Source organism: Rana temporaria, chromosome 3 (assembly GCF_905171775.1).
Source record: "Rana temporaria chromosome 3, aRanTem1.1, whole genome shotgun sequence".
In the NCBI taxonomy this organism is placed as follows: domain Eukaryota; kingdom Metazoa; phylum Chordata; class Amphibia; order Anura; family Ranidae; genus Rana; species Rana temporaria.
Genome location: NC_053491.1, coordinates 441491413 through 441513999, shown reverse-complemented (window position 1 = coordinate 441513999; position 22587 = coordinate 441491413). Strand labels below are relative to the sequence as shown.

General features: G+C 44.8%; 1 protein-coding gene and 1 long non-coding RNA gene across 2 annotated transcripts in view; both read left to right on the top strand.

Annotated features, from left to right (window-relative positions):
- The window catches only part of TMED1 (transmembrane p24 trafficking protein 1), a 35495-nt gene extending 28547 nt beyond the window's left edge, over positions 1-6948 (top strand). Inside the window, exon 4 of the mRNA XM_040346456.1 lies at positions 5807-6948. Coding sequence (XP_040202390.1) covers positions 5807-6025 — 219 coding nt within the window. The 3' untranslated portion in view covers positions 6026-6948. The remainder of the gene's footprint in view (positions 1-5806) is intronic.
- Positions 6949-8734: 1786 nt separating this feature from the next.
- On the top strand, positions 8735-9533 carry LOC120930918. The gene is made up of 2 exons (XR_005747781.1): positions 8735-9345; positions 9424-9533. It is a non-coding gene; the product is annotated as an uncharacterized LOC120930918 (long non-coding RNA).
- The last annotated feature ends 13054 nt before the right edge of the window (positions 9534-22587 follow it).

The following is a 22587-nucleotide window of genomic DNA, read 5'->3' as shown; positions in this document are numbered from 1 at the left end:
TGCCCTAGAACCGAAGTTCCCCGGCCGCCCCTGGAGCAAAGGGGCCTGTCGTGGACGTCCCAAAGCTGAGCTGAGGGCCGGCACACGCTCGAAGGCCGAACCTGGGGGGACTACAAGGGTCGAGGACCCAGCCTGTCACCCAGTCGGCTGTTGATAGAAGAATCGCAGGATTCAAAAATGCAGGAACAAAATAATAAAAAGCGAGAAAAATCGCAAGAAAATTGCAAGAAAAACTCCAGAGTCCAGGACTCCAGAGAGAGCCTGACTCTCCTGACGGTTAGGCAGAAACAAACTGAAGCTGCTAGAGCAGAGTGGGGGTTATGCCTGGGGGAGCCACGCCCCCTGGGAGGAGCGGCATGAAGGAAAGTTTTTAACACCTTAAGTGCTGTAGAATTCTGCCTAAATCTCCTGGTAGGAAGAAGCATAACCCTAAGGTCAATGAAGGCTGTGTCCGTCTATGAACGAAAGAGAAAATTTAATCTCTGGCTGAAAGAGAATAGGAAGAGAGAATACGATTCTCCAACAATTTTAGAATTCTTACAAGAGGGCATCGACAAGAAATTGGCTTTAAGTACTATTAAAGTTCAAATTGCGGCCTTATCAGTTTACGTTCAACGCTCACTGCAGCAAGATCCACTTATTAACAGATTTTGTAAGGCGGTTGCTAAACAACGGCCGGCCCCATGCCGAAAAGTACCGACATGGGATCTTTCCATTATGTTGAAAGCAGTTATTAGAGAGCCCTTTGAGCCGATATCAGAGGCTTCTCTAAGGTTAATTACTTTAAAGACAGTCTTCTTAATTGCAATGACTACAGCTCGCAGAGTCAGCGAACTCCAGGCTCTATCAATCAGAGAACCTTACATGCAGGTATTGGAGGATCGGGTCATTCTGAGAACGGACCAATCTTTTGTTCCAAAGGTCGCTTCTTCTTTTCACAAGAGTCAGGACATTATTTTACCCTCTTTTTGCAATAAACCTGCAAACAGCAAAGAAGAACAGCTGCATCGGCTGGACGTCCGAAGATGCCTTCTTGCCTATCTAGATGCAACTAAGGAGTTTAGAACATCAGAGGCCCTGTTTGTTCTTTTTTCCGGAAATCGAAAAGTAAAACAAGCTTCAAAAGGGACAATATCCAGGTGGATCAAAATGGCCATCTTGGAAGGGTACAAAACTCTGCACCTGGACCCTCCGCAAGGCTTGAAGGCACATTCTACAAGGGCGTTAGCCACGTCCTGGGCAGAAAAAGCCGGCGCTACCCCTGAGCAGATATGTAAGGCCGCCACGTGGTCAAGCATGTCAACATTCATTCGACACTATCGTTTGGATGTCTTGAGTAATCAAGATCAGGCCTTTGGGAGAAAAGTCCTCCAAGCAGTAGTCCCTCCCTAATCTGGTGAGTGCTTGCTCATCCTCTCAAGGGCTGTCCTGGAAGACGCCTTGGGAAAAACAGAGTTAGTCTTACCGGAAACTCTGTTTCCAGGAGTCTTCCAGGACAGCACGTTCCCACCCTATGCTTTGAGGTAGGTATATATATATATATATATATATATATATATATATATATATTATATATATATATATATATATATATATATATATATATATATATATATATATATATATATATATATATATATGAATAATGTAAATGGTATATATGTTATTAACTGTATTTCAGCTCCGTCCTTCGGTTCTTGGATTAAAACTGAACAGATGCCTGAGGGACCGCCTTTTAAAGAGCTGGGGGTGATGTGTTTCCTGTCCAGGGAGGAGCTCCATCTCTCAAGGGCTGTCCTGGAAGACTCCTGGAAACAGAGTTTCCGGTAAGACTAACTCTGTTTTTGCGACTGCTTCAGAGTTGCTGTAGGCCTCTTGGTAGCCTCTCTGACCGGTTTCATATTGGTTTTTCCTTGCAGTTTTGGAGCAACATCCTGATCCAGGGAGGGTCTGTCAGGGACGTGTGGTGAGGTCAGTGGCTGGTGAGGCACTGGCTAGTTTTAGAGCCAGATGCACACATAGGTTGCATACGCTGTGATCATTGGAGCACTAGACCTCCTCTGTAACTCGAAACATGTAACCTGTAAAAAAAAATTTAAGCGTCTCCTATGGAGATTTATAAGTACTGAAGTTTGGCACCATTCCACATGTGTGCGCAATTTTAAAAGTGTGACATGTAAGAGGATGTTACTAATGTATATTCGTTCTATTAGACGCAGGGACATTTTCCCCCACATTTCTGGAGGAAAAAAGTCCGTCTTATAGTCCGAAAAATACGGTAATTTTCTAGCAGAAAAAAATATTTTTACATGTAGGAGAGAAGTGTCAGAATTAGCATGGGTGGCAAGTGGTTAATTACCATTAGTAATATACAAATAATTGTATATATTTATATTATTATTATTATTATTATTATTTTTAAAGTAATTTACTATGGGCTAGATTCAGATAGCCCTGCGTAATTTTGTGCGGGCGTAACGTATCTCCGATACGTTACGCCGCCGTAAATTAGGGCGCAAGTTCCGTATTCAGAAAGAACTTGCGCCCTAAGTTGCGGCGTAACGTATGTGGGCCGGCGTAAGCCCGCTCATTCAAATGGGGATGATGTGGGCGTGTTTTATTTAAATTAATGTTGACCCCGCGTATTTTACGTTTTTGAAAGAATCCCAGTGCGCATGCTCGAAATTCCGCCGCAAATCGTCATTGCTTTCGACGTGAACGTAAATTACGTCCAGCCCTATTCGCGAACGACTTACGCAAACGACGTAAAAATTTCAAAATTCGACGCGGGAACGACGTCCATACTTAACATTGGTTGCTCCTCATATAGCAGGAGCAAGGTTACGCCGGAAAAAGCCTTACACAAACGACGTAAAAAATTCCGCCGGGCGCACGTACTATTGTGAATCGGCATATCTAGGTCATTTGCATATTCTACGCCGAAAACGACAGAAGCGCCTCCTAGCGACCAGCGTAAATACGCACCCTAAGATACGACGGCGTAAGAGACTTGCGCCAGTCGGATCTTAGCCTAATTTCGGCGCATCTTGCTTTCTGAATACAGAAAGAAGATACGCCGGCGCCGATTTGAATTTACGCGGCGTATCAATAGATACGCCGGCGTAAATTCTCTCTGAATCTAGCCCTATATTTTCAAAATCTGTACTTAAAGGAACACTAAAGGCAAACTTGTTTTGTTATTTAAAAAAAAAAAAAAAAAAATGTTATACTTACCTCCACTGGGCAGCTCGTTTTGCACAGAAGGGCCCCTAACCCTGTCTTCTGGGGTCCCTCGGCGGCTGTCTCGGCTCCTCCTCGCAAAAGCTTTCCACCTTCATGCGAGCGAGCATGGTGGAAAGCTTTTGCGAGCGCGCTCCCGTGATACAGCGGCGGGCATAGCATTAAGGTGAAAAAACATTTACCTTTACAACCCCTTTAAGCAGGTGGCTTAACGGACAAATTACTGAAGTTTGAAGTTATAACGTCTAACCAGTAATTTCACAGTAAATAGATAAATAAATTATCTTATAATATATGATTTAGCTTGAATATAACAGTACCTTTTCAACAGGCAGCAGATTCTCATTCTGGTATGGTGGGGAAACCCTTGTACCGATAAACAGAATTTTCCTTCTGGCTTAGAGGGCTGGGTTGGAAGGGAGCATCTGTCTTTTAGACACAAGCCCCTTTCTATGATACTGCAGTGAGAGGCGTGCCTCCACTGCAGCATTTTTATTGGACAGCTGGGACCAATGGTACTTTTACCATTGGTCCAAGACTCCAAGCTGTTCGTTGAGCTCAGTGTCTCTGACAAGAAGTGAGAGGCACTGCGAGCTCAACCTCTGTCTGCAAACAAAGTGTGTCAGCTTGTATTTAAAGTGGGCGCTCTGTATTTAGCTTCTTACAGGTTGCGCAACGAGCCCCATATCTCTGGAACCACAGGTCTATGACCTTCAAAGCTCCCCCCCCCCCCACCCCTTTTTTTTTTTCTCTCTTTGTTTCCCCTCACTGCACGTCCCTGGGGACTGTGTTGTATCAAATACATTCCACTTCTTAATAATAGACTTCACTGTTCTTATAGACTTGTGCCTGTCCACAAATTTATCCTGGAGATCCCAGTGACAGTGCCTTGCCACCCATAGTTGATTGTTTGCTTCAGTTGCACTTCCAGGGACTGAAATGCTCCAGGAAAGCTCTTTTCATGCTGAGCTAATCAAAATAACCACAGCTGATCACAGTTGAAAGTCGAATGGCTTTGCGTGTCACTGAGAAGGTGATTGGCTACATCTGTAATTTTTCTGGGGGGGGGGGGTGTATCCTTTTTTCCCAACTCTGATTCTGCAAGTACAGCTGGATAAAACAAAAACTGTCTGTCGTAAGCCTCGTACACACGATTGGACTTCCATCAGACTCTTCTGTGTATTTTCCCAACGGGCGTTGTCCGTGAATTTGGTATGCATACACACGGCAGAACAAACACGAACGTAGTGACATGATAGACGTACTATGTTTTTTTTTTTTCAGCTCTTTAGTGCCACCCTTTGGGCAACTTCTGCTAATGTTGTCTTATGGTTAGCATTGCTTCCGAACATGCGTGTTTGTACTTTTGGATTTTAGTCCTACGGATTTCTGTACACAAGATCGGATGATCTGACGTAACACATTTGTTGTCGGACAATTTGAGCGCAATAACAGCAAACATTTGTTGTCGGAAATTCCGACAACAATTGTTCGATGGAGCATACACACGGTCGGATTGTCGGACAAAATACGTCCGTCTGACAATTGTTGTCGGAATATCTGACCGTGTGTACGGGCCTTTAGTTTAAGAATGCAAAGCAACAAAATGTGATTGTTTTAAAGGGGGCGATTCTTTTTTATACCCACTGTATTTGCCTTATTCCACTTTTCGCAAGATTCCTCGTCACCTGTATGACCAGTCCCCTCTGAAGCTAGGTGACAGCTGGTGGAGGGAGGGGGACACAACACAGGGAGGACACAGTACAGGGCTGGCAGGAGGGCACAGTAGGGGGGGGGGCAACAGGGTTAGGAGGGCACAGTATGGGGGCACTGGGCAGAGCTCTGTCTCCCATCCCTGCATTGTACACAGGCAGAGCTCCTGCTCCCCACACAAGCTGAAATCCTATTCCCTTACAGCGACAATGCGCACAGTTTATAGCTAGCTACTGGTTGCAGTTCCGGCCTGTGAAATTACATAGGTAGGAATGGCAAATTAGTGGCAGTAGCTAGGTATATAGGGCCAGATCCACAAAAACGGGCGTAGCGCATCTCTAATGCGCTACGCCGCCGTAAGTCAGAGTGGCTCCTAGGGTATCCTCAAAGAACTTGCTCCCATGTAACGTAAATCTCCTAGATTGGGGAAAATTCTTACCACTGCTGTGCTGGAGGGATAGGTTGCTGGATGTAGGGCGTTCTGAGTAACAAGACCATCCAGAGATATGTCTGCAGTGTAAATTCCGGTTTAGCCAGCAGGGGGAAGCCACAGATGGAGACATCCAGAGGACAGCCGTGCTTCCAGGACCAGCGTGGAACGCAGGGCCCGGAAGCGACGTCAGCAGGAAGTGACCCTGCGACTGCTTTGATCCCCGATGCCGAAGGGGGGGGGGGGGAGGAAAGAGAAGGCGGCGTTTGGCTTCCGGTGTCGGTGCATTTTCACGAATACTGATACGTGTGAAAATGCCTAGTATGCGCAACCCTAGTTCCTTTTTTACTATGACCAACTATAGAAGGTTGTTCTATAAATATTTTGCTGTCTATTTATGTTTGTATTGTGTTCTCTTGGCAGGAATCCATAGAAAGTATGAGGGCCAGACTGGAGCGCAGCATGCAGATGCAGACAGTCCTGCGAGCCTTTGAAGCCAGAGACCGTAACCTACAGGAGAGCAATATAGACAGAGTCAACTTCTGGTCCGCTGTCAATGTCGGAGTGCTGGTGACGGTGGCCTTCCTCCAGGTCTACATGCTGAAGAGCCTCTTCGCCGACAAGCGCACGACCAGAACGTAGTAGAAGGAGAATCTGATGTTTGAAATCTATACAGTCTTCCACCAGAACCAAGGATGTTGAATCGGCACATTCAGCCTGCTATGGTTGTCACTTAAAGAAATCTCTGTTCAGACTTCAATAACTCAAAGCACAAAGGTGTGACAGCGTGCAGGGAACTGTACCCTTGTAGGCTCATGTACCCGAACTGTCATCTCTACAAGATCCTTTAGTAAGATTAGCCACCTCTTGATACAAAGAAAGCAGGAAAATATGGACTGGCCCCCAGTTTATGCAATTTGGTGCTTCTAGAAAAAATAAGGGGTATCGTGCTTCCTTTGTGTGTGAAATGAGAGCTTCCTAAAACAACCAGTCAGCTGCCCTCTTTCAGTTTCTAACCCGCAGGGACAGTCTGAAAGGGAATAACTTACAGGCTGATGTGGGTCACCCCAACCAGTCGTCATTTAGACATTTTTGTACATGAAGCATAGAACCTGATCAAAGGTGTTCAACTCTGTGGCACCCCCATTCATAGGACAAGCAGCTATGAGCCAAGATAAGCATTCAAACCACTTTCAGAAAGGTGATAATTCGTCTTGCGTCGTCATAACTAAAAATATGGTGTTTAACCCCTAAAAGGCCTAAAGGTTAGTTAAAACCCCCCCCCAACATATTTTATATATAATATAAAAAGCAGAGACCCTGGAGAATAAAATAATGGTAGTTCCATGTCGCACAATATTTTGTGCAATAGTTTATCAAGCACAAAATTTCATTAAAAAGTCCACTGAAGTTAATTTTAGAGCATGCAAAGGCAATCCGTTACCCATTTATATTTTACCAAAAAGAAATGGGTAACAAACGTATTGCGCTTAAAGCGGTTCTCCACCCTAAAGTGAAGTCCCGCTGATCGGAACCCTCCCCCCTCCGGTGTCACATTTGACACCTTTCAGGGGGGAGGGGGGTGCAGATACCTGTCTAAAGACAGGTATTTGCACCCACTTCCGGCCCGGCATTTACAGGCAAAAGACGGGCATTGCGTCACATCCCGTCGACCCCCCCCCGTTGTGTGCTGGGAACACTCGGCTCCCAGCACACAGCGGGAGCCAATCGGCGGGCGCGACTCGCGCCGTAGGGAACCGGGCAGTGAAGCCGCAGCGCTTCACTTCCTGGTTCCCTCAGCGTGGATGGAGGGGGGAGCAGCAGGGTGACGAGCGATCGCTCGTGCTCTGCTGCGGACGGCGCTGGACTCCAGGACAGGTAAGTGTCCTTATATTAAAAGTCAGCAGCTGCAGTATTTGTAGCTGCTGGCTTTTAATATATTTTTGGGGTGGAACATCCGCTTTAAAATGTGTGTGTGCACCTGCAAAAGGACTCTGGTACCATATATTTTCCATAGCTGATGCTTCGAACCCCCCCCCCCCCTCTCTCATCGCAGGTCATCAGTTAAGTGTTAAAGAGAAGTCCTCGTCTACGCCCCCCCCCCCCCCCCTTCGAAAAAATTAAACATCCTCGGCTACAAATACTGTAGCTGCTGACTTTTATTATTAGGTAACTTGCCTGTCCATGGATCCCGTGATGTCGGCACCCGAAGCCGATTTTCAGAACGTCTTCTCATCTCGTCCGAGGATGAGAAGGCATCTGCGATAGGAGGAACACAGAACAGAGGCGCTGCTGGGAAAATTTGTGTTCTGCCTATCACAGGACACTCTGAGGAGAAGTCATTGACGCTCGCAGCACGGAGACTGTCACCGGCGTATAAGACAACCCCCGACTTTGGATGCATTTTTTTGCATCCAGAAAGTCGTCTTCTACGCCGGAAAATACGGTAATAGTTAGCGCTGTAGTACATTTCTCACAAATATATTTCTAAAAACGCCCGAAAGTCACTGTGAACTGAGTCTAAGAAAAAACTACATGTAGCAGTTGCATCTGTTCCCATGTTAATTTGATGTAAAGTAGGTAAGTTATATATAACGTGCCATGATACATTGTGGTCACTTCAGGCTTACATTATAAGTCCAATGTTACCTACTCACAATGTGCTGATGGATTGCAAGCCAGAGAAATTGCTAAATGTAGTGTCTTGGAGTATATCGGAGGCATGTGAGAAATGCTGTTTTATGGATTTTAGCGGTATGCTCTGCAGTCCTGTATTGGATGTGGCTGCAGAGCTCACAATTCTAAGATGTTCCTGAAAACATTAACTTTTAAATTCCAATCACTCTAAAAGCACCCAACTTTCATCGATCAGAGGGAGAGGGCTATACTGCATCAGATGTCAAGGCAGACTGAACACCCGTCTAAGTTACTGGTTGGAAACCGCTGATATTGATCCTTTTTGGTTGGGCTGGTCCAGATTTTATCCACCCCAATTATGTTGCAGCCTTTGAAAAAGTGAAAGATCACACCTGACTGGTTGTTATGGGTAATGGAACATTTCTCTTTTTATCTTTTTTAGTATGTGTAAATGATGAGCTGCAAGATGGGCCTAGTTAAGGGGATTTCCACTTTTAACAGAAATGTTTCTATTTATGTAGAAGTATCCCAGCCTCCAGAACAACAGCACAACCATAAGGCCTTTTTCACACGGGACGGATCCGTGATGATCCGCCCTGTGAACCTCCGCTTGCTCAGTGGGGATCGATCCGTTGATCCCCGCTGAGCCGGCGGATGACATGGCGGTCCCCGCACTGTCCAGGGACTGCCCTGTCAGATCTCCGCTTTCCCCTATGGGGGGGATCAGATGAACACGGACCGTCTGTCTGTGTTCACCCGATCCGATGACGGATGGGAAAATAGGGTTTTCCGCCGTCTGCAGAATCAGAAGATTGCAAAAACGGATGAGATCGGGTGTCGGCGGACCCGCAATCTCATAGGGACCAATGTATGTCCCTTTTTTATCTGTAAACAGATGGATGAAAAAGCGGACATACGGTCCACCCGTGTGAAAGAGCCCTAAGACGTATTAGAGGTGTGCACTGGATATGTTGGTGGATCTGATGCTTGTGTGACTCCAAGCTGTGCTCCCCTTGGCACAGGGATGCACTTCTGCTGGGTGAATGAATGGTCTGGCAGCATCAAAGTACCTTAAATGCTGCTGATTTTGGAATACTGCTGCATAAACTGAAGGCTTTACCAAATTCAAACCTGTACTGAGCCATTCTACTCCTATTGCTTTACTATGAAAGCTTTTAAACTAGCGGTTTTGGAAAGGGAGAGTTAATAGAGGCATTGAGAGCTCTTTCAAAGCCTGGGTGAACAAGGCTGGGAAGGTGTGTAGAGAGCCCCCCAATAAATCACAGGTGGAGAAGGTGTGTAGAGAGCCCCTCAATAAATCACAGGTGGAGAAAGTGTGTAGAGAGCCCCCCAATAAATCACAGGTGGAGAAGGGGTGTAGAGAGCCCCCCAATAAATCACAGGTGAACAAGGCTGCAAAGGTGTGGTGAGAGCCCTCTAATAAATAACAGGTTAACTAGGCTGGGAAGTTGTGTTGAGGGGCCCCTAATAAATCACAGATGAGCAAGACTGAGATGGTGTGGCGCAAGCCCCCTTTCAAATCCCAGGTGAACAAGGCTGGGAAGGTGCAATGAGAGCTTCTGTTTAAATCCTGGGGTATGAGGCTTGGAAGGTGTGTCGAGAGCCTCATTTCAAAGCCTCGGGTGTACATGAGTAAGGCCCCTTTCACACTTGTGTAACTTGTCCTGCAAAGTCGCATGACAAGTTGTTTCCCAATGATAACCATTCATATCTGTGCGACTTCAAGGTAGTCCCTGTACTACTTTGGCCCGACTTTCATGCGAGTTGAGGTCCATAGACCTCAAGTTTACACAGGCAGGCCCTGAAATCGCGGGTGCAAAATTGCGCAATTTTTAAGTCGTGGCAGTGTGAATGGGGCCTAAAGGATAAGATCGCCTTTAAATAAAAAAAAAAACACACATATATATATAATGTATATATATATATATATATATGTATATATATATATATATATATATATATATATATATATATATATATATATATATATATACTGCAACTAACGATTATTTTCATAATCGATTAGTTGGCCGATTATTGTTTCGATTAATCGGATAATAGCATTAAAAAAAAAGAAAATTGGCATTTTTACATTTTTTGAGGCCAATTTGTTGTTGGGCAGATTACAAAACACAAATTGCCGCAAAAACACATTACATGCTTTTCTGCAGCTTCTCCATTGAAGTATATTGAACCAAAAAAAAAAAAAAAAATAGCATAGTTTTGCGTTAAAAAGTCCTCGCCCTTTCCAAATACGCAGCAGCTGAAAAAAAATCCTGGATGTGAACGTGTCCCAAAGGAAAACATGTAAATGAACTGTAGTGCGTTTCTGCAAAAAGCACCAAAAAACACAGAGGTGTGACCCCAGGCCTGAGATGTTTAGTAACATAATGGGGTTAAAAAAACAAAAATAAGTGCAAAAAGAGCAAATAATCGCTACTGTAAGGGGTTCATTTTTTTACTGTGGGACAGTGAAAGTAATATTTACAGTAGCGATTTGCTTTTTTATACTATAAAGGGCCAATTTTAGTTTTTTTAACCCCATTATGTTACTGGCCGATTTATCGATTATGAAAATTGTAATCGATTAATTTCATAATCGATTAATTGATTAGTTGTTTCGGCCTTAATAAATATATATCTATATCTATATATATATCTATATATATATATATATATATATATATATAAAATAAATTAAATTAAAATAAATGCACATTTTTATGCAGGTAAAAAAAAGGTTCATTTATTTATTTTTCTAAGGCGCCTGCAGAGCATTGCACCCAGAATCAGATCAGCAGATTGTGGGTGCAATGTTCAGCTCCTGCAGAGTCTCACCATAGATGTCTTCCTATACCTCGTACAGGCAGGAAGAATCTATGAACCACGGGGACCAGTGCGCTCACAGCTCATTGAAAACTGCAACTTGTCACCTGCAATGGCTGATGGAACTTGTAGGCATTTATTCACCGGGAACGAACGATGCAGCCATGTGGGCGGAGCTCTGCACGGCTGCGCTGTTTTCATATAGTAACATGGGGAAAGGAAGATCCCTGGCTGCTGTCACAGGGAGGCCTGCAGATTGGGTGGAACATGTAACAAAAGTGAACTTCTCCTTTAAAAGTACAACTATTCCCAGAAGCCTGAGCTGTAGACCATCGGTCAGCTACAAATCGCAAGCAGCTTCCACTGCTGTATGACGAAGGCTGCAGGAGGCGGGATATCTGTGTGTTGGGCTTCTGTTAAAACTGGAAATCCATCTTTAAGAAAAAAAAAAAAAAAAAATGTGTTTTAGTGGGTGACATGCAATATGTCCACTTTGAATCATGTGCAATAATGAATGAAATGTACAATATCCCACTCGAGATTCCTCCACGTTGTTCTCCTCAAAATGTGAAGCTTCTACCATCACTTGTCACCAGCAGGACTCCTCATGCCTTTCACATGTTGCTAAAGAAGATGAGGACTACAAGCTTCTCTCAGATGATTTGGAAGAGAAGCTGCTACTAGCAGATATATATATATAATGGCTCTCATACAGTGTCATCATGGGGGGCGGTACAGATAGTGCTCTGGTGGTGCCATTGCAGCTGAATTCTTCCATAACGGCTCTTGCAAAAATCCACATCATCTGAGGATTGTTTAAAAGGTGGAATTTGCCATTTAATATTTTTAAGCAATTTTTCTTTTTTTAATTCTGTGTAATTTTTGAGATGTGTATTTTTATTCTCCTACAGTATATTTGATGCAGTATGTAATGCCCGATTTGGCATTGTCGCTTCATTATCTCAGATCGCCCTTTATTTTTAGTGCACATTTTTATTTGGGGGGGGGGGGGGGGTGTGTGGGGCAGGAAGGGGATCTGTGAAATATATCTGTTATTTAGACATAGTGGAGGTTGGTGTTTTATCAAATGTTTTGTGTGCATGGCAGGATCGCTTTTAAAGATGAATTCCAGGCCTGATCTAGTTCTATTGGTCCAGTGTAATTCTCTATATACTATACCTGGCCGTGCCCCTAGAACATGGGTCTTCAGACTATGGCCCTCCAGTTGTTCAGGAGCTACAATGCCCATCATGCCTCGTCATGTCTGTGAATGTCAGAGTTTCACAATGCCTCATGGGAGGTGTAGTTCCGCAACAGCTGGAGGGCCGTAGTTTGAGGATCCCTGCCCTAGAAACTGCTGAAGTAGAGACATCTTTACTCCAGAGATCTCCACTTACCGTATTTATCGCGGTATAGTGCGCACCCCTAAAGTTGCCCCGAATCCTGTGGAAAAAACGTTATTTTTGTTTTGGTGTCTTGCGCGGCGGCCTCGTCGGGTCCGTCTGCGGCTTCGGGTGTCCTCTTCGTCGGGTCCGGCGTCCTTCTGCGGCTTCGGGTGTCCTCTTCGTCGGGTCCGGCGTCCGTCTGCGGCTTTGGGTGTCCTCTTCCTTCGGGTCCGGCGTCCTTCTGCGGCGTCCCCGCTCGTTTCCCACGCCGAGTTTGAATACTGCGCCGACATATACAGAGAGCAGTACACTCGTGTATTGTCGGCAGCTCTCGCGCTGACGTCCTGTACGTCCAGGACGTGAGCGCGGAAGGAGCCGAGACTGCCCGACTATGCCCGAGTGTACTGCGCTCGGTATATGTCAGCGCAGTATTCAAACTCGGTGCGGGTATCGGCGTATACCGCGCACCCACGATTTTGCCCTGATTTTCAGGGCAAAAAAGTGCGCGGTATACGCTGATAAATACGGTACTTCTGGGTCCTGTGCTGAGGGACTGGCCTGATCTGATGCATCGTGAGCACAGGAGGTTGGCCACTCAGCATGGGTGCCATTCAGATGATGTGTTGCATTTTCTCAATTAATTCAAAGCATCTTCTGATTGGACGAGGTGTAGAGTGATGCCACTACCCCACCTCTCCACCACATCCAATCAGAGAACACTTTGGGCCAGATTCACGCCCAGCGGCGTATCTCTGCGGCGGCGTAACGTATCCGATTTACGTTACGCCGCCGCAACTTAGACGGGCAAGTGCTGTATTCTCAAAGCACTTGCTCCGTAAGTTGCGGCGGCGTAGCGTAAATCGGCCGGCGTAAGCCCGCCTATTACAAATTTGGAACAGGGGGGCGTGTTTTATGTAAATGTACTACGACCCGACGTGATTGACGTTTTTCCCGAACGGCGCATGCGCCGCCCGTGGAATTTCCCAGTGTGCATTGCTCCAAAGTACGCCGCAAGGACGTCATTGGTTTCGACGTGAACGGACGACTTACGCAAACGACGTAACTTTTTCAAATTTCGACGCGGGAACGACGGCCATACTTAACATTGGTACGCTGCAGTTATGCCTCATATAGCAGGGGCAACATTACGCCGGGAAAAGCCTAACGTAAACGGCGTATCTTTACTGCGTCGGCCGCGTGTACGTTCGGGAATTCGCGTATCCAGCTAATTTACATATTTCGACGCGTAAATCAGCTTACACGCCCCTAGCGGCCAGCGGAAAAATGCAGTTACGATCCGACGGCGTAAGAGACTTACGCCTGTCGGATCTAATGGATATCTATGCGTAACTGATTCTAAGAATCAGGCGCATAGATACGACGGCTCGGATTAGGACTTACGACGGCGTACATGGCGCTGCGCCGTCGTAAGTCCTTTCAGAATCTGGCCCTTTGCATTCAAAGAAAGTGGAGATTACTCGGCTAGCAATTTCTACCACAGTGATTTTTCATCTTTCTAAGGCATTGACCAGGTATTATTGATAGATATGTTACATAGTCCAAGCTGGGCCAATGTAACTATGTGAAAATATACTAGCTTGGAATTTTTTAAAGTGGTAGTAAAGCCCGCTTATGTGATTTTTATGTACAGGTAAGCTTTATTATAGGCTTACCTGTAGGTAAAATTATTTTCTTTTTAAATGGGTGCTGTTAAAGCGGAGGGCCGCTGAAAATCTTATTTTTTTTTTTAAAGTCAGCAGCTACAAATACTGCAGCTGCTGACTTTTAAAATAAGTACACTTACCTGTCCAGGGTGCCCGCGATGTTGGCACCTGAAGTGCTCTCAGGTGCTGTTACCGCCATCTTCGGTAGGGGAATCAGGAAGTGAAGCCTCGCAGCTTCACTTCCTGGTTCCCTACTGCGCATGCTCAATTCGCGCAGCGTGATCTGAATGGTCGCTGCTGTCTTCTGGGACATGTGTCTCCCAGAAGACAGTAAGGGGGGGGCAGGAAGTGGTGTAGATACCTGCAGATAATGTGGCTATCTATGAGCGGAAGTGGGAGCAAATGCCTGTATTAAACAGGCATCTGCTCCCCGCCCCCTGAAAGGTGCCGAATGTGGCACCGGAGGGGGGGAGGGTTCCGAAAAGCGGAAGTTACATTTTTGGGTGGAGCTCTGCTTTAGGAAGATCATCACACTGCAGCTGGTGACGTCACAGACGCCTGTGCTCTGAAGGAGGTGCGACATACTGTGCCCGACTCGAGTGACGTCATCGCGCCTTCAGCCACTTACACAGGTAGAGTCCGCAAACCCAGATAGAAGACTGGGGGAAGATGGAAGCCATCTCAGCGCACCACTTAAGGGCTTTGTTCTAAGGTAAGTATTTCATAATGTGCTAGTATGTAATGCATACTAGCACATTAGGCATTGTCTTATTGGGGAACTTTTTTTTTTTTATTAGATTACTGCAGCGGTTTACAACTGCTTTATGTGCTCCCGTCTCATTGTAGAAGGATATAATGTAGGTGGGTTGGGATTGTGTTGCCAGTATGCTTACATTTGTAGGATGTGGTGACCGCCTGTTATGGTGATCACCCTTACCTCACCAGCTCAATGGTAAGGGCCATGCTTGGATGGGTTTAGGCCTTTTATATTGCAATAATTAATAATTCCAACATTGGAAGTGTTTATTTCTGCTTGCTGAAAAGTGTCCACCTGACGGAACATGAATCTGTCCCGAATGGTCAGTCTGTACCTTACCGACCCTATTTTTGTACCCTACTATAAAAGGACAGGTGCACTTGGAGCCGTTGATATTGAAGGTATAACGGTGCCTCTGTGATGCTGATCATCCTCCAATCCCCGCTATGTCAGAACACCCCGTCATCCACATTGCTGCTACAAAGAGATTTTGTATTTTTCTAGGAATTCCTCAGTGCCTGTATTCCCATCCGTTCAAAGCATGGGATTCGCAAAAGACAATTCCGTTTTGTTTACTTACATTTCAGTGCCCTTTCTTGATGTTTCTTTGTAATGTTTTGTGATCATGTTTGGAAAAGAACAAACGCACATCTGATGATGAACAAGTGGTACAAATATGATATTTTCAATAAATTTTTGTTATTGTACATGTGGTTAGGAGAGAAACGATATCCAAAGTGGACCATAGCTGGCGGAGGTGATGATTGACATACCTGGATACATAGGTAATAATACCGTATTTATCGGGGTATAGCGCGCACCCCCAACCTAGAAGGGAAATTTCAGGAAAAAAAAAAGAAAATACTTAGTTTGAATGCCCCTTATCGGTGTCTTGCCCGGCGGCCTTGTCCGGTCCGGCATCCATCTGCGGCCTTGGTGGTCTTCTCCCGCGCTGTTTTTGAGCTGATTCCTGCTTCCCGCGCTGTGTTTGAACGCCGCCGCCGACATATACCGAGCGCAGTACACTCGGCCACTCTCGCATAAAGGCTAGGAGGTGGCACAGGGCGTGACCGCGAGCCTGGCCGAGTGTACTGCGCTCGGTATATGTCGGCGGCGGCGTTCAAACACAGCTCGGGAAGCAGGTATAGGCATATATCACGCATCCACGATTTTCCCCTGATCTTAAGGGGAAAAAAGTGTGCGGTATACGCCGATAAATACGGTAATTATTGCAAGTCAGTGGATCTTGGCTCCTCCTCTGTATTAGGCAGGTGTGACTCTACTATAGAGGGAACTGGAGAGCTGTCTACAGCCGTGGTCAACAGTTTTAAGAATGACACAAATATTAATTTTCACAAAGTCTGCTGCCTCAGTTTTTATGATGGCAATTTGCATACACTCCAGGATGTTATGAAGAGTGATCAGATGAATTGCAAAGTGCCTCTTTGCCATGAAAATGAACTTAATCCCATTAAAAACATTTCCACCGCATTTGTGAAGAAGGCTTCAGGGCGCCCAAGAAAGTCCAGCAGGCACCAGGACCGTTTCATACAGTTGATCCAGCTGTGGGATCGGAGTGCCACCAGTGCAGAGCTTGCTTGGGAATGGCAGATGGGAGGGCATCTCCACACACAGTGAGGAGAAGACTTTTGGAGGATGGCCTGGTGTCAAGAAGTGCAGCAAAGAAGCCACTTCTCTCCAGGAAAACAGAGACAGACTCATATTCTGCAAAAGGTACAGGGATTGGACTGCTGAGGACTGGGGGAAAGTCATTTTCTCTGATGAATCCCGTTTCCAATTGTTTGGAGCATCCGGGAAAAAAAACTTGTCTGGAGAAGAAAAGGTGAGCGCTGCCATCAGTCCTGTGTCATGCCAACAGTAAAACATCCTGAGACCATTCATGTGTGTGGGGGGGGGGGGCTTCTCAGCCAAGGGAGTGGGGGGCTCACTCACAATTTTGAACACAGCCATGAATAAAGAATGGTACAAAAACATCCTCCGAGAGCAACTTCTCCCAACCATCCAAGAACAGTTTGGTGATGAACTATGCCTTTTCCAGCATCATGGAGCCCCTTGCCATAAGGCAAAAGTGATAACCAAGTGGCTTGGGAAACAAAACATGGAAGTTTTGGGTCCATGGCCAGTAACCTCCCCAGACCTTAATCCCATTGAGAACTTGTGGTCAATCCTCAGAAGGCAGGTGAAAAAAAACAAAACATGAATTCTGACCAACTCCCTGCATTAATTCTGCAAGAATGGGCTGCCACCAGGATGTGGCCCAGAAGTTGATTGACAATATGCCAAGGTGAATTGCAGAGGTCTTGAAAAAGAAAGGTCAACACTGCAAATATTGAGTCTTTGCATAAACTTCATGTAATTTTTAATAAAAGCCTTTGACACTTATAGAATGCTTATACTTCAGTATACCATAGGAACATCTGACAAAAAGATTTTGTGAAAATTAATATTTGTCATTCTCAAAGGGTTTGGCCACGGCTGTATACAGGTGGTTCTCAAAAAAATTTGCATATTGTGATAAAGTTCATTATTTTCTGTAATGTACTGATAAACATTAGACTTTCATATATTTTAGATTCATTACACACAACTGAAGTAGTTCAAGCCTTTTATTGTTTTAATATTGATGATTTTGGCATACAGCTCATGAAAACCCAAAATTCCTATCTCAAAAAATTAGCATATCATGAAAAGGTTCTCTAAACAAGCTCTTAACCTAATCATCTGAATTAACTCTAAACACCTGCAAAAGATTCCTGAGGCTTTTAAAAACTCCCAGCCTGGTTCATTACTCCAAACCGCAATCATGGGTAAGACTGCCGACCTGACTGCTGTCCAGAAGGCCATCATTGACACCCTCAAGCAAGAGGGTAAGACACAGAAAGAAATTTCTGAACGAATAGGCTGTTCCCAGAGTGCTGTATCAAGGCACCTCAGTGGGAAGTCTGTGGGAAGGAAAAAGTGTGGCAGAAAACGCTGCACAACGAAAAGAGGTGACCGGACCCTGAGGAAGATTGTGGAGAAGGGCCGATTCCAGACCTTGGGGGACCTGCGGAAGCAGTGGACTGAGTCTGGAGTAGAAACATCCAGAGCCACCGTGTACAGGCGTGTGCAGGAAATGGGCTACAGGTGCCGCATTCCCCAGGTCAAGCCACTTTTGAACCAGAAACAGCGGCAGAAGCGCCTGACCTGGGCTACAGAGAAGAAACACTGGACTGTTGCTCAGTGGTCCAAACTACTTTTTTTCGGATGAAAGCAAATTTTGCATGTCATTCGGTAATCAAGGTGCCAGAGTCTGGAGGAAGACTGGGGAGAGGGAAATGCCTGAAGGCCAGTGTCAAGTACCCACAGTCAGTGATGGTCTGGGGTGCCATGTCAGCTGCTGGTGTTGGTCCACTGTGTTTTATCAAGGGCAGGGTGAATGCAGCTAGCTATCAGGAGATTTTGGAGCACTTCATGCTTCCATCTGCTAAAAAGCTTTATGGAGATGAAGATTTCATTTTTCAGCACGACCTGGCACCTGCTCACAGTGCCAAAACCACTGGTAAATGGTTTACTGACCATGGTATTACTGTGCTCAATTGGCCTGCCAACTCTCCTGACCTGAACCCCATAGAGAATCTGTGGAATATTGGGAAGAGAAAGTTGAGAGACGCAAGACCCAACACTCTGGATGAGCTTAAGGCCGCTATCGAAGCATCCTGGGCCTCCACAACACCTCAGCAGTGCCACAGGCTGATTGCCTCCATTCCACGCCGCATTGAAGCAGTCATTTCTGCAAAAGGATTCCCGACCAAGTATTGAGTGCATAACTGAACAGAATTATTTGAAGGTTGACTTTTTTTTATTAAAAACACTTTTCCTTTATTAGACGGATGAAATATGCTAATTTTTTGAGATAGGAATTGGAGATTTTCCTACCCTCGGGGACGGAAAATATAGATTTTATTAAAAACAGGAGGCGAGTATTATGCTATAATCTTTCTTTACTGTCATCCAGCAGCAAGAGAGTTAATGAAAAGAAAAAACGTTACACAGATAGGTATGCAAATGAACATAGGTAGACTGTCCAATCAGGTAACAGGAGTATGTTATAAAGGTGAGGTACAGGTGATATTCTTCCTCTTTCTTGATGATAAAACTAGACTGGAAATAACTTGAACTGGAAACTAATTGGAACAACTTGAACTGGAACTCATTCTTCAATATGTCATGAAGTCCACAGTAGAATAGGCGCATTAAGCTGAAAAAGAATGCATTATGTAAGAGCAAAATAAATCTTGAAGGGTAGGGTATTAGGGTGGGATAATACTCGCCTCCTGTTTTTAATAAAATCTATATTTTCCGTCCCCGAGGGTAGGAAAATCTCCAATTTTATGGCAAACAGGAGGCTCATATTATGCTAGTTCAAAGCTGTATACTCTAGAGCATTAAATAAACGTACAACCTATAGTTATAATACATTCATAGACACATGAGATTCAGGTCTAAAGTAGAAATTCTTAAAAGTGGATTCTAAAGACCAGTTTTCGGTTCGCATTAAATCTGATAGAGAACCACCTGATTGAAATACCTTAGTGGCCATTGCACCTCTGGTGGAGTGGGCGCCAAATATGGAAATGTCAATGCCTGCCAAATCCATGGTTTGTCTCACCCATCTAGCCAAGGTGGGTGAGGAAACTGGATGGAAGGGTTTGCAGTAGGAAATTAGTAATTGAGATGAGTCAGGGTCTCTAAAAGGTTGAGATTTGGTTTCATAGGTTTTTAGACATTGGACTACACAAAGGTTTGGATTGAAGGGAAAGGCCGGATAGAAGACCGAATGTAAGTTGGTCTATGTGCGTCTGAAAATGGAAAATTGAACACCCTGGGGAGAGAATTGTCTACGGGATATATCTAGGGCTTTTACATCCGCTACTCTTTTAAGGGAGATGAGACAAAGTAGTACTGTTAGTTTGAAAGATAGAAGTTTTAAAGACAGATTCTCATTATCACCCCAGGAGTTAAGAAAATTTAAGAGGATGAGGATTCTGAAATAGGTCTAGTAGAATAGAAGGGAATACTGGGAGTAATCGTGGGTAGTCTATGCTCATCTCCAGAGCCTGAGGGAACCATGTTTGGGATGGCCAGTAAGGGGTTATCAGAACTATGTTCGATTCTAGGTAACGTGTCAGAAGGAGAGCCCTTGATATTAGAGCAAAGGGGGGGAAAGCGTAAGATGTTCCTTTCGGTCAAATTTGTAGAAGGGCATCTGTCCCCAATGCTTCTGGGTCTGGACGCCAATTGAAATATGTTGGAATCTGTCTGTTCAGGCGTGATGCAAACATATCTATCTGGAAAGGACCCCACAGGGAGTTTTAGATGTTGAAAAATTGTCTGGTTCAACATCCAATCGCTGGAATCTGTTAGATAACAGGGAATTCCAGTCTGCAATGGAATTGGATAGGCCTGGGATGTATTCCGCCTTCAATATAATGTTCTTGTCCAGGCAAAAATGCCAAAAATCCTTTGCAATGTTCGCCAAAGGTTTGGATTTTGTACCTCCTAAGCGATTGATGTATTGTACTGCGGATATGTTGTCCATGCGCAGTAGAATACAACAATCGGATCTGTCTCTCGCAAAACTCTTGAGAGCAAATGATCCCGCTAAGAGTTCGAGACAATTTATATGTAACAGAGCTTCGTCTGGAGACCATTTCCCTCCTGTTGTAAGAGGGCCGCAGCGAGCACCCCAACCTGAGTTGCTTGCGTCTGATTCTATTATTAAATCCGGATGGGGATGGAAAAAAGTCTTCCCATTCCACATCTGGATGTGAGTCAGCCACCAAAGTAATTCTTCTTTGGTGTCCGGAGTTAGTGTTATCTCGTCGGAATATGCCAAGCCGTCTCTTAGATGTTGGGCTTTTAGTCTCTGTAGTGCTCTGTAGTGTGGAGGTGCCCGAAATATCGCTTGAATGGAAGCTGATAATAGACCGACAATCCTCGCAATTGTCCGCAGAGATATTTGACTTTTGTTCAGGACTGAGCGAATCTCTCTTCTGATCGTCTTCAATTTCCTGTTTGGAAGGGATAGTTGGGTATTGACAAGAAAACCCATAAATTCTACCTCCTTTGAAGGGGTTAGGATGGATTTCTTGTAATTGATTATGAATCCCAGCATGTTCAGAAGGGATATCGTCCATTGAATGTGTAAATGAATAGTCTGAAGTGATTGTGCCATGATCAAAATGTCGTCTAAATATATTATTAGACGAACACCCCTGCTCCTTAGAGCTGCTACTACTGGTTTCAGTCGTTTCGTAAAGCACCAGGAGGCAGATGACAGACCGAATGGTAGACTGGTGAATTGCCATTTCTTGTTTTGCCACAGGAATTGAAGAAATGGTTGGGAATTCTCGTGCATGTGCACTGAAAGATAGGCATCATTCAGATCTATTTTTGCCAACCAGTCTCCTTGTAATAAAAGGTCTTTTAACAGGTGAATACCTTCCATTTTGAAATGGCGGTAATGGACGAAATTGTTTAGATATTTCAGATTTATTACTGGTCTGAAACCTCCATCCTTATTTTTGACCAGGAACAGGTTGCTCACAAAACCTGGAGTTTGCAAGGGAACTTGAACTATGGCCCCTTTGGAGTAAAGCTCTTTTATCTCCAGTGAGATGAGCTTTTTGTCCTCTTCTGAGAACCTTATTGGAATAGGATCCTGACTTTGAGTCGGTAAAGAGGTGAAATCTATCTGGTAACCTAACACGGTGTTCAGAGGGCCTCTGGGGAAATGACCTTCGGTAGAAGATCTGTTGGGAAATCGGCCCTTGCGTTTCCCAGCTTTGGGAAAAACTTTGGTTGGAAAACCTTTTTGAGTGATGATTGGGCCTTGTCTAAAGAAGTAAAGAGAGCTACGTATTTGTTGATCTCTTTAATAAAAGAGTCACCAAAAAGTAGACCCTTGGTGATGGAAGATGGTTGAGATGAAGCGAGATGCATTAGCTGTGGATCCAGCTTCGTCAGAATCGATCTTCTTCTTTCGCTAGAGATGGCCGCATTGGCGTTGCCAAATAGTACAATGGCTCGCTGAGCCCAACCTTTCAGGACATTTAAATCTATTGGGGTGTTAGATTAAACTGCTTCTTCTATTAAATCTAGAATCTTAGCTAAGGGGCCTAACATGTCTAATAATTTATCTTGACAGAAACGATATTATCTGTACACCCCCTTTTTTGGGTGTTTTCCTGATTTTAGAAGGAATTTAGCTAATGCTGGGTCTAATTAGGGTGTATTGGCTAATTTCTTTGGGAGGGACGGTCTCGGGCACTCTGCTCTTAACTTACTAGCCTCGTTCTTATCTAATGGTTTCTGGAACCAGAGGCTTAAACATTTCGTAACTAGGGAATGGGTAACCCATTCCCCTGAACGGGGATGTTTAATTTGACCTGGGTCGAAATACGGATCACCAGAGCCGTCTATAATAGCATCCTCGGATTCCTCCTTTTCAAGGGTATTCCTTCTTCTGCATCAGAGACATTCTCATATTCAGAGTCTCTTCCTTCTTCTGATAAAGATTCCTTATCAGAAGAATAATTGCTGGAAGAGGTACGGTAAGAGTCTGGTTTTTGCCTCTTTGAGGCCATTTTTACCCGTTGTAAGATCAACTCCTCCCGGGCAGAGGGTATAACGTGTGACCTCTTGTCACTGACAGTAGCATTTCCTTTACTAGGAGGCTTAGAAGATTCACCCTGGTTCTCCATCAGGACCATTCTTTTAGAATGGGAGGGACCGGTATGAGATATATGATGTCGTTTTTGAGACACTTTACCCGCTTTTTTCAATCCCTGAATCATGTGGGATGTAGAGTCCTCCGCTGACCAATAAATGTCAGATGGGGTAATAGGTAAA